Below are 18,274 nucleotides of genomic sequence, written 5' to 3' on the forward strand. Positions count from 1 at the left end.
ATATCATGAAAGCATTGGCTTATTTATTTATTTTTTACCGAAGCTTATTATTTTCGTGAATTTCTACTCCAAAGTGCTACCGCCACACGTGCTGTGCGCTGAGGGAAGATCATTATTTGATACGAGATATTTGACCCGTTGAGGGAGAAATACAACGAGCATTAAGTTGATAGTGTTGTCTTTTTCTCAAAACCAAAATCGCCACCTCAACTTCAAATTTAATCGGAAACGAAAAATGTCATTGAAAACTGATTTTTATCCAGAATCGGCATTTTAACCTGATTTACTGCATATTGATACTAAATATAGTCGTAGTTATGCCCCTAAACCTTACACCTATTTATAAGCTGAATCTTGACCAACGGCGCATTCCGAGAAGCACGTCTATCAATCTATATAAAAAGCAATGAATGTGTGTCTGTCTGTCCTTTATGCATTACTACACCTCTCATCACATCGCCGTGAAACTTTTGGGAAATGATGAGAACATTCCTGGGGAGGTTTCTGCGAAAATAAAAATTTCAAATTCGCAGGGGTGGCGCCCCGGTAGGGCGCGATTTGTCTTTTCTCTATATTCGGTATATAAAAATAAAAAGTCGATTGCGGTTTCACAGCGACCGCCGTTAAACTTTGTGTAGTTGATATGGACACTCCAGGGAAGGTTTCTGCAAAACAAATCTATTTTAATTTCGCAAGGGCGGCGCCCCGGGAGGGTTCGACTTTTCTCTATATACGACAAATTTAAAAAAAAAATGAAAATCGGATACAGCTAGACACCGTTTATCAGAGTGCCATAAAACTTTAGGAAGTTGATGAATATATATATATATATATTACTTTCGTCACTGGCACCTTGATAGTGGTTTTGTAAATAACAGACAGATAACAGATATAATACAGTAGTGATATTATATAGTAGCTAAGACATGCTGTTGCGTAAAATTTTTTTTAAAAAATATACACATGAGCTGTAGTGTGAAAGATAGGCAAACGTTCAAACCACTTCCATAAATTATTTCCCTTTTTTCAAATAGCCAAATAGGGGTGTTTATAAGCTCCTTTTAATAGATTTGTAATAATCAAATTAAACAGCAATTACTTATCTTAATTATTATTTTTTTTAAAATAAGTACTAAAGAATGGTATAGTATAATAATGAAATGTAGTTAAAACTAATAATATAAATACAAAAAAAGAAACATAAAAATAATCATAACACGAGACACCATTACTTATACAAAGCTTCATGGTTTATTTACTTTTGACCGACTTAATGATTAGAAGTAATGAGGCAAACATAAATGAAAACAGAGATTATCCAAAACAGACCAATGCTCTCATACACATGACATATTGTTGTGATTAGATTTAATAGAATTTTTTTTTTCAAAACCCGATCAGGCCAGAAATGAGTATCCTATGTTCGTATTGTGTGTTTATATATATATATATATATATATATATATATATATATATATATATATATATATATATATATATATATATATATATATATATATATATATATATATATATATATGTATATATATATATATAAATGGGGGGGGGGCCAAACAATTTTGCGGGGTGGCCCATTTTTTCTAGTGCCGCCACTGCCCCCGCTCAAGTAGAATCTAAATAAAATAGTGCACATTTATTACATATAGATCTATAGACTCTATTTTAAATTTGTTTATTTCTGAAGTTCTGACAAAATAAATACAATTATAAAAAAATAATTCATAAAATATAAAGAAATATGCCTACTGTTTTTGTTTGTTTCGGTTGTGTTTATAATTCTAAACTTATACCGCGTTTACACTTACGACATGTATACTATACATTTCCAGAACACAAAGTCCGCCAAAATTTATTTTTATCTGGAACAATTTTCTCCATAGAACATGTATACTTTAGCGTTCACACTTACAGAACATGTTATAGAACATTTTATAAAACAAGCATGACGTTTGACATGGAGCGTCTGCTATATAGGCCCAGACAATTAAAAGGAAGTAATCAAAGTAAGAAAAAAAACCTAACCCACCCCTTCCCACCCCAACCCCATGTTGGTCATTTCCCCAGCTTCTTTAATTGCTTGTCTATATCCTTCTGAAACAGCTTCAAATAAACAGGGCTAAGTATTTGTTTGTTGAAAGTAAAGGTCCGATTTCTCCAAAAACTTGCATCTGCCAAGTTCATTAAACGTATTGAGATCGTGTTATTACTATACTGAGTTTATTATTAAGAATAAACGTAGATCTAGTTTTTAGAGTAGGGGGTCATACATCAATGACGTAACGCTTTTTTGACGATTTTTACCTCCCCCCTCCCCTTCTTCACACATCGTCACAAAAAGCCAGACCCCCCCCCCCCTCAGAGGCGTATCCAGGTTTTCGTTGTAGGGGGAGCGAAAAGAACAAAAAAAGGCGACGAATTTTGTACACGTTCTATATACATGTATTATATATACATGTATTATATATATATATATATATATATATATATATATATATATATATATATATATATATATATATATATATATATATATATATATATATATATATATATATATATATATATATATATAATTACTAGCTGTATGTCATTACTTCGCTATGATGTAAAATAAATTGAAAGTAGCACTCTGAAGAAATAAGAAAAAACACACAATGTAGGCCGACAAAACAAAAAGTGTATCAATCTAAACAAAACAAAAATATACACACTACAACCAAAAACCATGAACGTAACACAATCTGTTTTGTAATTCTTGTAAAAAAAATTCTTACATAATAATTCCTGGGAAATTATTTAAGACAAGTGAAATAGGGGAAAAAATCACTCTCTTAATATAAATATGTATATATCTACACATTTAATTATAAATGTCAAAACAAATAAATAATTACTTTAGAATAAAATGAAATTGTTTAACAAAATGTTTTTGTCTATATTCAGAATTTATTATATCGTCTTCATAAATGCTAAAGTATTACAGCATAATGAAAGTTTTTAAAATCAGAGTTGGTATAAAACCACGCTTTTCGTTATAATTGAAAAACATTCGGAATAACAGCCTACATATAACTAAATATCGGTCTTTAAGTTCAGAACAAAACTTTTAAATTAACTACTGCTTCTTTGTGTTCTTTAGAGATCATTTTTTAACATAGTGATAGGTATGGGTTAGATCACTGTATTTATCACACATCTTTTTACTGGTGATTGCAAAAACAATATTCACAGAGTTTTACGTTTAAAAAGCTAATTTTCTGGCGGCATGGTACTTTGGTACATTATTACGCGTTTTTCTACATGTACTTAACAGGTCAGTTCGGGGTGGGTTGTGCGGGGGGGGGGGGGGGGTCAACTTCATTCTCCACTGTCCGGTCACTTTAGGTCAATTATCCAACCCAGTGTATACCTAGGTGTACCATTAATGTCGCTCTACACAATTTTGGTGGTGAGGTGTATGGGGGGGGGGGGGAAGATAACCAACTCAGAGTGAACATAGCGTCAGTTTTTAGATGACTGTTCTAAACATACATATATATTACACAAATATATATTACAGAAATAGATTTAAATAAGTAGCAGTGGCATTATGACAATATTTTTTTACAGAGGGGTACACGGGGGAGGGGGGAGGGGGTTGTAACTGTTTCATATAATTTGTAATCGTAATAACTATCGCCCAAACTGTAAGAATACTACTTCATCGTGATGACGTTGTTGACCTTGTCAAAATTTCCCCACCACTACGCAGTTTGCTCATAAGTAAATTTAAATAGAGGTACCACATCAGTTGTATTTGTTTCTGTATTGTAATTTTAAAAAAAAAATTAATCACACGATTCAAACTGTATATAAAAAGTAATTATTTGTGAAGTTTTATGTATAACATTTTCTAATGCAATTATTCGTAAGCAAATATATTATACAGTTGCCTTAAACTTAACACCCCTCTTGCCAAGTGGTACTACCAGTAGAGATTTTTTAAACATTGCAATGCATCGTAATGGTTATTTTTAGAATGGCAAACTGATGCAGCTGTTAATACGTGTTGTAAACGTAGACACTACTAGACTTGTACAATAATGCTTAATTGCTGTATGAAAAGAAATCTTGTGATTTACATAGATGTGCCGACCAAAAATATTTCTTTAACAAATATCATTGTTTAAAACTTTGAGTTTAAAAAGTTTCCAAAAAGGCGCCACGTTGCTGAAAATGGCCAGAGGGGGAGCGGCCGCTCCCCCTGCTCCCCCCTGCGTACGCTACTGCCCCCCTAAAATGACGTCACACCTCAGCCTACAACCCCCCCCCCCTCAAAATTGCAGTTTAATTTTTTTTTAAACATCGATATTTTTCCAAAATCTTGTCAGAACTCTATCAAGATAGAATATTTTAATCAATTCCTATTATAATTTATTAAAACAGTTTTCTAAATCGCGAATTAACGTCTAATCTTCGCTTTCTAACATTGCTTTTTTATAATGCAAAAGTGTGCGGTCGCACCATCTGAACCCCCCCCCCCCCCCATCACACACCGTCACAAAATTACGGACCCCTCTCTCCCTACGAGTGTGACGTTATTTATGGACGACCCCTAGGGCCTATGACATCCCCCCCCCCTCATTTCGTTTCTTTATGTTAATTATGTCTTATTTTAAACCTAAATAATTAGCCTGTGACTTTTTTATCTGCCTGTTTTTATAGTTAGTTGATTATGTGTGATCCCACGAGCACACTCTGGCCAGTTTCTTCCAGGCATCTCTTCGGTCCTCCCCCCCACCCCCGAAGAAAGTCTACCGCCCCCGCCCCCCCCCCCCCCAAATATCAAGTGCCCCCCCGCCGGTAAAAAGTCTGGAAGAAACACTGATTCTGGTGGGTGGGCCTAAAGATTTATTCGTCAGACGGAAACTGAAAATATGTTGATCCACTTAAAACAAAATATTGGTCAAGGAAAAATTGGAGATAACTTTGGTTAAATTATATTTTTTAATTACTTATTATTTTCGTAATTAATACCTAAACTGGTTTTAAGGCAAAATAGTAATTTATTTTTTTATTTAAAAAAACGGTTACAATTGTCGGCACGAATGCCTTTTTTCACATTGGACTTAGACAATACATTATTTCATTAAAACGTGTTTGGAATTTAATTTAAGAAATAATAAGTAATTATAAAAATGTAATTTTTAGTAGGGCCTAGAGAAGTTATAAATTATGAAATCGTGTGCTCAAATACTCAAAATCATTAGAATCTTATATTTAATTTTACAATCAGCTGAGACCTAGGATGCGCTTACTACTTTTGACGCATGCGCACTCATCTGAAAATTCAGAACATGTCCTATGTTTTCGCTCAGGGAGCGATGACAAAAACTTGACCCAGAAAAGGGGCGTGTTTTTGTGCCCTGCGACTCAGAAGATATTCCATATACCCGTAACATGTTTAGTATACACTTTAGTAGGTCAAGTCTAGTATACATGTCATAAGTGTAAACGCGGTGTTAGACTTAAGACTAGATTCTAGATCTAGAGACTAGAGATCTATGATTATGATAGATCTAGATTAGATCTAGATTCTAGATTCTAAGAAGTTAACAAGCTAGGCTCAATGGTTGGTTGCATATGATGAAAACATCGCTGTAGGCCTAAGATCTAAATCTATATATTTATATTAAAATTAATAGTAATAGCAGTAATAGGCCTATTATTAATATTAGGCTAATTAATAATTATGACTAATTAATTATTGTAATTATATTATAATAAATAGGCCTATTATAAATTATAGGGCCTATAGCCGGGCTATAGGCCTATTAATATTATATTTACATTACTTAGATCTAGGATTCTAGGTAATCTAGATCAATCTATAGTATTCTATAGGGCCTAATCTATCTAAATATTAAGTAGGCCTAGGATCCATAGGCCAGAAATTAACATTGAACAGCAGTGTTTACGAGCAAGATTTCCTAGATCTATGTCTATGAGTAAATAATATATTAAATATTATAATAAAATATAATATATAGGCCCTAATATTAGTATATAAAGTTAAACAGCGACCATCTGTAAGTTAGAGTGGTTTCCCCTGAATCTCTAACTATAATTTTACCAAAAAAATACTTAAATAAGATGGCTGCTAAAGTAAATGAGCTTGGTTGCATCTGATGAAAACATCGCTAGTCATGATCGCTAGTTTAAATTTTTTACTGAAAAGGGGCCTACATAAAAATGAAACATTGGGTAATCTATCGTTTTAGGTACGTAAAATCGCCCGCGACTAGTAATGTGAAAAACGGTTGACTCCTTAAATTTTAATAATTATTTAACATTTTGAGGAGGATTTATGTTTTGAAAAATATAAATATGTTTCCTTGTTTCATTTATGTACCTGTTTTTAAACAATTGAATTAATCTGAATTTAAACTTTTCAGTAATAAATGAAGACTAGCGATATTTCCAACAGATGCAACCATGCTCATTTACTATAGCAGCCATCTTGTTTATTTTTTTTTACTGTAAACTTATAGCGCAAGATTCAGGGGAAGCCACTCTAACTTTCAGATGGCCGCTTTTTATATAGCAAATCCTGCTCGCAAACACTGCTGTTTAAAGTTAATTTCTTGCCTATATTGATATATTTAGCCATTGATTTATGTTTATTATTCATTTATCTATAATATTTGACACAAATATATGATAATATACTTCTATTAAAGCCTTGACGATGAGGTAACTTTTTCGCACATTACTAGCCGCGGGCGATTTTATATACCTAAAACGATAGATTACTGAACATTGAAACATTTTTGTAACTTTCAAAACATAAATCCTCCTAAAAATGTAAAAAGTTAAAAAAAATTAATGAGTCACTTTTTTTCCACATTACTACCAGATCTAGTACTAGATCTAGTCTCAGCCGATTTTACATACTACATAGGCCTACCCAAAAACAATAAGATTACCATTAAGATTTAGATCTAAGTAATAATACTATTTTTGGCAGATTTTATGTCCCTAAAAAATGTCCTAAAACGACTAGATTTTCTTTAAAATGAGATCTAGAATCTACAAATAGAAAATCTAGATCTACTACTAGTACTAGACTCTAATAGACAGATCTAGATTTAATTAAAAATAATTTAGTATAGTATAGATCTATTTAGCCTAAATTTTAGGTTACGAGTTGAGTAGTTTACTGGCTATTCCCAGTCATACCTCTTTTTAATAGATCTAGATCTACATTTAATCAAAATTTCCTTATAATTCATGCAGCTGTATGGTCGAGTGGAACCAGTGTTTCTTCCTGGCATCTCTTCGGGGGGGGGGGGGGGGGGGGGGGGGAAGGCCCCTATAAATCTCTAGAATTCTAGATCTACTGTAGGCCTGTCGATCTAGTTTTATAGGGCTGTGGTTATTCTTAGTTACAGGGGCGGAACTACAGTGCCGCCAGACAGTGCCGGGGGGGCCCACGCCATTTAGGGGCCCATAGCCGACCATAATACATTTTTTATAGTTAAAAAAATAACTATTTTCTTGCATTTTTGAATTGACAGTAAAAGCTTTTGTGAATAACAAACAGATCTACTCTTGTAGTAATGTTATACAGTAGCTAATATTTTATTATGCTGTTCCGTAAAAAATATATGCCTGAGCTGTACTATGAAAGACAGGCAAACGTTCAAAACACTTTCATGACTTATTTCCCTTTTTTAAATAGTTAAATAGGGGTGCTCATAAGCTTCTTTTAATATATTTGTTCTAAACAAATTAAAAAAGCAATTACTTCTCTAAATTATTATTTTTTCTAAAAATATGTACTAAAGAATGACATAGCATAAAAAGGAAATATATTCAAAACAAATAATATAAATTAAAAAAAAAACCTTTAAAATAAACATAACACGAGAAACCATTATGCATACAAAGCTTTCACGTTTTATATTCTTTTGACCGTCTAAAGATTAGTCGGTATGCAGTTTACAAAAAACATTGAATAAACTAGTTCTAAGTCTAAAAAAAAAAGTGAAAACAGGCGAGTACACTCACACACCTGACAAATTGTAATTTGTTTCAATTGAAAAACAAAAGACATTTTTTTTCTCAAAATCCGATCTGGCCAGAAATGAGTATCCAATGTTTGTATTCTATGTTTGTATATATATATATATATATATATATATATATATATATATATATATATATATATATATATATATATATATATATATATATTTTTTTTTTTTTTTTTTTTTTGCGGGGTGGCCCTTTTTTTTCTAGTTCCGCCACTGCTTAGTTACTACGAATTAAATAACCCTTTAATGGCTATCCCTATACTGACCTATCAGAGTGAACCATTATTTGTTGTTGTGGTTCTGTAATTCACTGATAATGAATACAGTCATGTTGGTATAATGTCTTTAGACCTTAGACCTAACCTTATTGCTAACACTGATTCCCAGGGTTCCTGATTAACCCAAATGACCAAATGTCTAAAACCTGATACAACTACGAAAGACACTAATAGCTCACATAAAACTTTCAACTGCTGACTTTTTTAAAAAAAGATGGTCAATCATTTGTCAGATTTGGGCTGCTGTTTGTGTTTTTTAACACTAAAATGGACTAATTTTATGGTCATAATTAAATGCTGGTCCGAACTATGTTATTTTAGGTAGTGTCAGTTTTATATAAACAATGTTAGGGTAGGAGGTGATGAAAGCTGATATTTATACTTCAGTATGCATGTGTTTAATATTTTAAAATCATTGAAATAAGTTTGTTAACCACACATTAAAACATTTTTGTTTTAATACTACTTAAGTGAAAATGAACAATTAAACAGTAAATTTGGAGCACCTGGCTGCTACCCTTTCAACCCCCCCCCCCCCCCCCCCCCACTAAACTAACATACTGTTGGTTAGATAAATTAAAAAGCTAGGCTAGGAAATAAATAGTATCATGCTTATTTCAGCTGATTTTCAAGTTCTGTGCATTGCCCCATTATTGTCCTAAATTGAGTATTGAGATTCTATTTTTTGTTTTTAAACTGAAAGTGTCCCAGTCACCCTGAAGACGAAATAGACGACATTCATTTTGATTTAGTAAATAATACTAGCAAATGTCAAAAACAATAATCCAGGCAATCTTAGTCAAAAGCTTTAAGGCAAAATTATCATGGCCTATTAAACTGTTAATTTTAAAATGTATTCCCAGATTTATGTTAAATAATAGAGATAGGGTCATAATAAATGAATAAATACTCAGAGGAATTTTTTGTTGATTAACTAACAAATGCCATTTAGGTTTAATATTATTATTATTATTTTTCAAATTAAATACTGATTTACTGTCTTTTTTCTATAGATCTATTCAACATGCTAACCAGTGGACCTTTGAAATCCTTAATTATTTTTATAGTACTTGAATTACAAAATTAATTTACGATGATAGAAAAATGGCACAGTTTTCAAAATATTTGATGCTTTATCTGTGTCGAAGACAGCACTTGTTTATGTTATGTAGGACTGTGATGCAGAGTCCTCTTAGTAGGCTGACACTAGTAACAAAACCAGCTCAAAGCTTAGCAGTTCACAAGAGGTGTTTTTCTAATGCAACGTTTAAAAAGAATCACTATGAAGTGCTAGGAATTCCTCGTTCTGCGTCAAGGAAAGAAATTCGACTTGCCTTCCTGAAATTGTCTAAGAAATTTCACCCTGATGCAAATATTACAAGAAGTGACAATGTTAAAACTAGAAGTGAAAGTCACAAACAATTTGTGCTGGTCAATGAAGCTTATTCTGTTCTTATTAAGCCCCTGTCACGCAAAGAGTATGATCTAACTCTAGATGCTGATAAATATGTATCACGTCATATGAATGCATCTTCAAATTCCTCCTATACTTATGGACAAAATCCAGGTCATGATAATTATTACCATCACAGAAACCCTTATACCGAAGCGAACTGGAATGTTAACTATGACTATGGAAATAGTAATGAAAAATTTCACCTGTTTACCAATATTCATTTTCAAATCATTTGCTTCACAACAGTCGTAATAGTACTAGTTGTTTATTATGCAGAGAACTTTATTCCCAACCCACAACTCAGACACTTGAGGAGGAATTTGAGTAGATACGAAATTGAAAAACATGAGTTGATAATGACCTCCCAGCACGAGGGTACTACCATCTATTATTATGCTATTCCAAAAGAAATAGGATCTAAAGACTATGAAGTTATGGCTATTCAGCGAAATAAAATAGGTGAATCTGATGAACCTGAGCTGGTTGAAGTTAACAGCGTATATGGCAATATAATGAAAAAGGCAGAAGAAAGTTAGACAAGGTAATAGTACGATTAGTTTCAACTAATAGGGCCTAAAAACTACATTATCGTCAAGTTTATTTAATTGAGATTATAACATGTTTTTAAAAGTATTAATACATTTTAAAAATTATAAATAGTACATACCCCAACATGCCCATAGAAAAAGAAAATGAATCTCACATAAAAAATAAAAACTTAAAGTAAAAAAAAAAAAAGCTTTTGCCATGTTCACAGTTTACAAAAGAATCATAGATCTAGATCTATATACTTAAAAATGCACTAAAACTATAAGGTAAAAAAAAAAATTCATAAAAAACGTTTTAATAACAAGCTTTTATGTAATGATGCACTAAAAAGTAGAAAATAAATTATAGACTACTATTTAAATAACTATAAAGAAAAGCGTGGGTCACTTTAGTATCTATTGGATACCTTTACTAATGTTAAGGAAGACACCCACGCTTTTCTTTATAGTTATTTAAATAGTAGTCTATAATTTATTTTCTACTTTTTAGTGCATCATTACATAAAAGCTTGTTATTAAAACGTTTTTTTATGAATTTTTTTTTCAGTACTTTACATGTTTTATTTGTAATAGAGTTACATGACTAAAAACCATTGCGCGCCTACTGAACATCACGTTCAGTAGGCGCGCAATGGTTTTTGAACGCAGCCATTACGTGATGGCGCAGCTATTGAAGGTGATGACGCGTGTGGTGTGGTTGGCTAGACATGCCTACTAATTCGGTCCAAATTTTAATTAATTCATAAAAAATAAATTAGGCATCCAATTAAGTCAAATTTAGTTTCAGATTGCATTGTCTTCATGTCTTGACCCACGTGCTAACTTTGAATCGTATCGGTCAAGTAGAACTGTCCGAATTTTCACTCCTGCGTTTCCGTCTAGACTGACGACAGACTGACGAGGAAGTGAGTTAAATAAAAGCTTGTAAAAAAATTCATAAAAAACCTTTTAATAACAAGCTTTTATGTAATGATGCACTAAAAAGTAGAAAATAAATTATAGACTACTATTTAAATAACTATAAAGAAAAGCGTGGGTCACTTTAGTATCTATTGGATACCTTTACTAATGTTAAGGAAGACACCCACGCTTTTCTTTATAGTTATTTAAATAGTAGTCTATAATTTATTTTCTACTTTTTAGTGCATCATTACATAAAAGCTTGTTATTAAAAGGTTTTTTATGAATTTTTTTTCAGTACTTTACATGTTTTATCTACAATAGAGTTACATGACTAAAAACCATTGCGCGCCAGTAGAATATCACGTTCAGTAGGCGCGCAATGGTTTTTGAACGCAGCCATTACGTGGTCGTGATGGCGCAGCTATTGATGACGCGTGTGGTGTGGTTGGCTAGACATGCCTACTAATTCGGTCCAAATTTTAATTAATTCATAAAAAATCAATTAGGCATCCAATTAAGTCAAATTTAGTTTCAGATTGCATTGTCTTCATGTCTTGACCCACGTGCCAACTGTGAATCGTGTCGGTCAAGTAGAACTGTCCGAATTTTCACTCCTGCGTTTCCGTCTAGACTGACGACAGACTGTCGACTGACGACTTACGACAGAGGAAGTGAGTTAAATAAAAGCTTGTAAAAATATATTTAGTGTAGCCTTACTAAAGCTGTATGCTGGTATGACTAAAATTAAAAGCCAGGGGTCCCAATGATTAAAATTGATCATATGTCTTATATTATGATGTTATAGAATGGACATCTATCAATGAACTCCCTATGAAATTTGAGCAGATTCTCCGAAAGTAAACATCATATTCATCTATAATAATAGTTTCGCTGTCTGTCTATCTATCTATCTATCTATCTATCTATCTATCTATCTATCTATCTATCTATCTATCTATCTATCTATCTGTCTGACAAGAACGCTCTAGAGAAAACACAAGGAAAATAAAAACATGCATAGTAATTCGAAAAACGAAGTATGACGTCGACACATTTAGCGCACAGAGTAGAAAATAATCTCAAGCCGGATAGTGCACACATTTATATGACGTCATTGATTATCGAGTAAACATTCAATACAAAGGCAATTTGGTCTAATCTAAGTGGTTTGCGTGAAGAGTTTCTTTCATACAATTCTTCGGGTAGGTGCGAAGCCCCACCCCCGCGTAAGAACGTCTGAGCCCCCCCCCCCTCCCTAACTCAAAAGAAATTTCTTCATCGATACTCTATAATAAAATTACCGCCTAATTAATGTGTCTAATCTAAAAAGTGGTTTTCTTGCAATTTCTTTAATGCAATTCTTCGGGTGGTGGCTAAGCGCGACACCAGTGTTTCTTTCAGACTTTTTCCTCCCCGGAGAGGGATGGGGGTACTTGAAATTTTCGGGGGCGGGGGTAGAATTTTCGGGGAGGGGGCGGACACTGGAAAAAGTATATAATTATATTTCGTTGAATGGGACGGTAGACATGTTTTTTTAGGGGGGTGGTGGGGGTGGTGTGTGTGTGTGTGGCGGGGGGGGGGGGTGGTGTGTGTGTGGGGGGGGGGTGGGGTGGGGGGTGGTGTGTGGGGGGGGTGGGGTGGTTTTAGTGTAGACTTTTTCCTCCCCGGAGAGGGGTGGGGGTACTTGAAATTTTCGGGGGCGGGGGTAGAATTTTCGGGGAGGGGGCGGACACTGGAAAAAGTATATAATTATATTTCGTTGAATGGGACGGTAGACATGTTTTTAGGGGGGTGGGGGGGGGGGGGTGGGGGTGTTGGGGGGTGGGGGTGGGTTGGTTTTAGTTTAGAGAAAAGAGACAGCACTATCAACCTAGCGCCCGGTGTATCCTTCCTCAACGGGCCATTTTTCTCGTAACATAATATTTTTGCACTATTTGAATATGCAAATGAGATTTACAAACACATTTTTCTAGATTGTCTTTTGGACATACTACAAGTACAATTACAATTGTCCTCCATATAGTCAATATATTATTGAGCTAAAACTGTTACTGGATCAACTTTTCGGTAAAATCACGATATAGCGTCGGTTATTATTCCGGAACTGTACAGCAGTAAAAAACAGTAAAACCATGGCGTAGTCTGTCGAGCCGTTCCGGAAACCACCGGAAATACCGTAAACCATCATTTATTTGCCGCCATATTATTTTTAACACATAATGTTTAAAAATGTGCAAGGATTGATTTTAGTTGCATTTTAAATACTGTTTTGCTAATTATTTTGTATTTCTAATTATTTTAAGTGTATGCGCTAATTATTGCTGCTACTAAACATTATTCTAGTTATTCTTACAGAGGCTTATCCAGGTTTTCGGTGTAGGGGGAGCGGAAATAGCAAAAGAATGCGCCTAATTTGTAATATCTTTTATATAATATAAGTATATATATATATATATATATATATATATATATATATATATATATATATATATATATATATATATACAGTGGCGTAGCGAGGTCGCGTGTCACCCGGTGAGGCACTTAATGGTGTCACAAGATTTCAAATTTTCGATTGGCACCCCCCCCCCTCAAGTTTTTCTCTATATATTTTGCTATTTTTTGCCTTGGTGTCACCCCCCCCCCTAAATGGTGTCACCCAATATATAAACACACTAGAACCAAAAACATATATAAAATATATATATATATATATATATATATAAACACACTAGAACCAAAAACAATGAACGCGGCATAATCTGTTTTGTAATCCTTGTAAAAAAAAATTGCATAATAATTCCTGGACATCTATTAAGACTAGCGAAAAGGGGAAATAATCAATATCTTAATATAAATATGTATATGTCTACACATTTTATTATAAATATCAAAACAAATCAATAATTACTTTAGAATCTAATAAAGTAATTTAACACTATTCGTTTTTACAAAAATATTTTCTCTACAATCAGATTTAAATATATTGTCATCATAAATGTTAAAGTATTACAGCATAATGAAAGTTTTTTTAAAATCAGAGTTGGTATAAAAGCCAGCTTTTCAATGTAGTAGTAAAAGATTCGGAATTATAGCCTACATATAACTAAAATATCGGTCATACATTTCAGATCATGCACTTTTTAATTAGCTAATGACTTTAAGTATGCTTTGACATAATGAGAAGGTATGGTTTAGATCACTGTATTGCTAACACATTTTTTACTGGTAATTGCAAAAACAATATTCACAGAGATTTACGTTTCAAATGTGCCGACCAAAGATAATTTTTTAACAAATATCAATGTTTAAAACTTTGAGTTTAAAAAGTTTCCAAAAAGGCGCCACTTTGCTAAAAATGTCCAGAGGGGGAGCGGCCGCTCCCCCTGCTCCCCCCCCCCCTGCGTACGCTACTGTATTCTTACTACTTTTAACTTAAGTAAATCTAATCGTCTAGTCTTATTTACTAGATCTAAATACTAACAGAACTAGAGCTGGTTGTCGCAAATCTTCTGCAGGTTTTTTTCTGTTTCTTAAAAAAACATAAATTACTACACTCGACTTTATTAATAATATTTAGATTTACTAATTGTTGCTAAATTTTTGTCAGTTAAACATTAAATTAAGTTAAAACATTAATTTAATGCAGTTGACTTTATTTTTTTTTCAACGGTCAAATAAACTATGGTTTACAGTAACGAATGTTACCGAAACTCAACGAACATTACCCAATAATTTCCGACGCTATATCGTGATTTTACCAACTTTTCTATGTCTGTTTTGTTGCAGAGCTAAGGTTAAGACTGTATTAACATCTCAGTTGTTTTTTTTTTTCCAGATTTTCCTCGGAGCTGTTGACTTTTGGACTAACCAAATCTGTGATAGTGAGAACAGGTTTCACCTAACCTTACATTAACTGTACACCGTTTTTTTTTGTTTTTTTTTTACCAAACTAGATCTATAAGCTATTGATATTGAGGTAGAAGTGTTAAAGTGAAGCACCTAGTTTCATGTCATTCAGTAGGCTACTTGTACTTTGTGCATTCTTCCTACTGTTATAGCCTTTTGCGGAAAAAAAAAAACAATTTTATTTGGAATGGTTTTTATTAAACAGTGTAATTTCAGTGTATAATTTATTACACAGAATTTTTTTTTTGTGTGTGGAAATTTTAGTTTAGTGGATGAGTAGATCCCCTAATGATTTATTAGGGGGAAGAGGCTATCTAGTTTTTGGTGGGTGACCAAAATGCGCAACGGATAAAAGCGCAAAACAAAAAGCGCACACGGAAAAAAAGCGCACACAGAAAAAACAACGAGAAATTTTAGCACAAAAACCTATATGGACCAGATGACACATTTTTACATGACTGTTAGGGCTGCTGCTAGAGTGTCGTGTTTGATCACGTGGTATGCTACCATTTAAAGCATACCACTACCATATGCATTCACATCACCACGATACGGGCAATAATCGCTCTTCACAATGCCTATTATTTTCTTGATCAATATTTATTCAACTACTAGGGGTCAGCCTCGGACAGGTGAGGCTCGTTAGCTGGGGACAGCCACTCTTCTAGGAAATACAACTGCAAAATCAAACAACTGCTTCCTTGTAGTTTGTTCTTGGTTGGAAAAAGGCTATGGAAGCAAATCCAAAAAGAAAAGCAGGCTGAAATCGGAGTCAATGGCGCATAACCAGTTGACACGTACCCTTAAAATTAAAATAATTGTGAAGGAGGCGTGGTCGAGTCGGCAACAGCTCATGGTTGATAAATTCGAAAACAAAAAGACTCGAGTTCAAACCCTGGCAAACTCGATCCCCTCCAACACTAAAAATTAAGAACGAAGAAAAAGAAGAAGATTCAACTACTATTCTCGTTTAAATAAATATAAAACTATCAGTAGCGTACGCAGGGGGAGAGCTGGGGGAGCGGCCGCTCCCCCTCTGGCCATTTTCAGCAAAGTGGCGCCTTTTTGGAAACTTTTTTAATTCAAAGTTTTAAACAATGAAATTTGTTAAAAAAAATATTTTTAGTCGGCACATCTATGTAAATCGCAAGATTTCTTTTCATGCAGCAATTAAGCATTATTGTACTAGTCTAGTAGTGTCTACGTTTACAACACGTATTAACAGCTGAATCATTTTGCCATTCTAAAAATAACCATTACGATGCGTTGCAATGTTTAAAAAACCTCTACGGGTAGTACCACTTGGCAAGAGGGGTGTTAAGTTTAAGGCAACTGTATAATGTTTTTGCGTACGAATAATTGAATTAGAAAATGTTATATATAAAACTGCACACATAATTACTTTATATATATAGTTTGAATCGTGTGATTAATTTAAAAAAAAATACAATACAGAAACAAATACAAATGATGTGGCACCTCTATTTAAATTTACTTATGAGCAAACTGCGTAGTGGTGGGGAAATTTTGACAAGGTCAACAACGTCATCACGATGAGGTAGTAGTATTCTTACAGTTTGGGCGATAGTGATTACGATTACAAATTATATGAAACAATTACAACCCCCTCCCCCATGGACCCCTCTGTAAAAAAATATTGTCATAATACCACTGCTACTTATTTAAATCTATTTCTGTAATATATATATGTGTAATATATATTTGTGAATAATATTTATGTTTAGAACAGTCATCTAAAAACTGACGCTATGTTCACTCTGAGTTGGTTATCTCCCCCCCCCCCCCCTACACACACACAAGCACCACCCCAATTGTGTAGAGCGATATTAATGTCACACCTAGGTATACACTGGGTTGGATAATTGACCTAAAGTGACCGGACTGTGGTGAATGAAGTTGAACCGACCCCCCCCCCCCCCCAACCCACCCCGAACTGTTAAGTACATGTAGAATAACGCGTAATGATGTACCAAAGTACCATGCCGCCAGAAAATTAGCTTTTTAAACGTAAAACTCTGTGAATATTGTTTTTGCAATTACCAGTAAAAAGGTGTGTGATCAATACAGTGATCTAACCCATACCTATCACTATGTTAAAAAATTACTTTTAAAGAACTCAAAGAAGCAGTAGTTAATTAAAAATATTTGATCTGTACAAAAACACCGATATTTAGTTCAATGTAGGCTGTTATTCCGAATGTTGTTCTATTTTATCGAAAAGCGTGGTTTTATACCAACTCTGATTTTAAAAACTTTCATTATGCTGTAATGCTTTAGCATTTATAATGACGATATATTAAATTCTGATTATAGACAAAAACATTTTGTAAACACGAATAGTGTTAAAGAATTTCATTATATTCTAGAGTAATTATTTATTTGTTTTGACGTTTATAATTAAATGTGTAGATATATACATATTTATAGTAAGAGAGTGATTTTTTCCCCTATTTCACTTGTCTTAAATAATTTCCCAGGAATTATTATGTAAGAATTTTTTTTTTACAAGAATTACAAAACAGATTGTGTTACGTTCATTGTTTTTGGTTGTTGTGTGTGTATATATTTTTTTTGTTTAGATTGATACATTTTTTGTTTTGTCGGCCTACATTGTATGTTTTTTCTTATTTCTTCAGAGTGCTACTTTCAATTTATTTTACATCATAGCGAAGTAATGACATAAAGCTAGTAATTATATATATATATATATATAGATATACATACATATATATATATATATATATATATATATATATATATAAAATACACGTATATAGAACTTGTTCAAAATTCGGCGCCTTTTTTTGCTCTTTTCGCTCCCCCTACAACGAAAACCTGGATACGCCTCTGAAAACTATCCTTGATATCGGCATTACAAGAAGTATCTCTCACATTCTCCCTAGTCCGAACTCCCAAGCCTGCATACTATATTAACCCGTTTCTATCGCAAAACTTCACTCTCTTTCTTCCGCGTCATCAAACATGCATTCGCTATATCTCTCTCACCAACATTCATTCGCACCAAAATACCATGATAAAACACATCATAACAATGATGTATTA

At 33.3% G+C, this 18,274-nt stretch overlaps 1 protein-coding gene across 7 annotated transcripts; it reads left to right on the forward strand.

Annotated features, from left to right (window-relative positions):
- Positions 1–5,343: 5,343 nt before the first annotated feature.
- On the forward strand, positions 5,344–15,417 carry LOC131956967 (uncharacterized). Of its 7 annotated transcripts, none has more exons than XM_059321635.1 (3): positions 5,344–5,483; positions 9,388–10,371; positions 15,120–15,417. In XM_059321635.1, exon 2 carries the CDS (start codon positions 9,479–9,481, stop codon positions 10,364–10,366), a length of 888 nt encoding a protein of 295 aa, XP_059177618.1. In that variant the 5' UTR covers positions 5,344–5,483; positions 9,388–9,478; the 3' UTR covers positions 10,367–10,371; positions 15,120–15,417. The 7 variants fall into 7 exon arrangements, with proteins under 7 accessions (XP_059177618.1, XP_059177615.1, XP_059177619.1 ...); XM_059321632.1 differs by having other exon boundaries at positions 5,344–5,479; XM_059321636.1 differs by having other exon boundaries at positions 5,344–5,462.
- The last annotated feature ends 2,857 nt before the right edge of the window (positions 15,418–18,274 follow it).

This window comes from Physella acuta, unplaced genomic scaffold, assembly GCF_028476545.2.
Source record: "Physella acuta isolate Inbredline_101_S28 unplaced genomic scaffold, ASM2847654v3 ptg001190l, whole genome shotgun sequence".
In the NCBI taxonomy this organism is placed as follows: Eukaryota; Metazoa; Mollusca; class Gastropoda; family Physidae; genus Physella; species Physella acuta.

Excerpts from the sequence above, each read along its gene's own strand:
- LOC131956967 (XM_059321635.1), top strand. The coding sequence starts at position 9,479 with ATGGCACAGTTTTCAAAATATTTGATGCTTTATCTGTGTCGAAGACAG.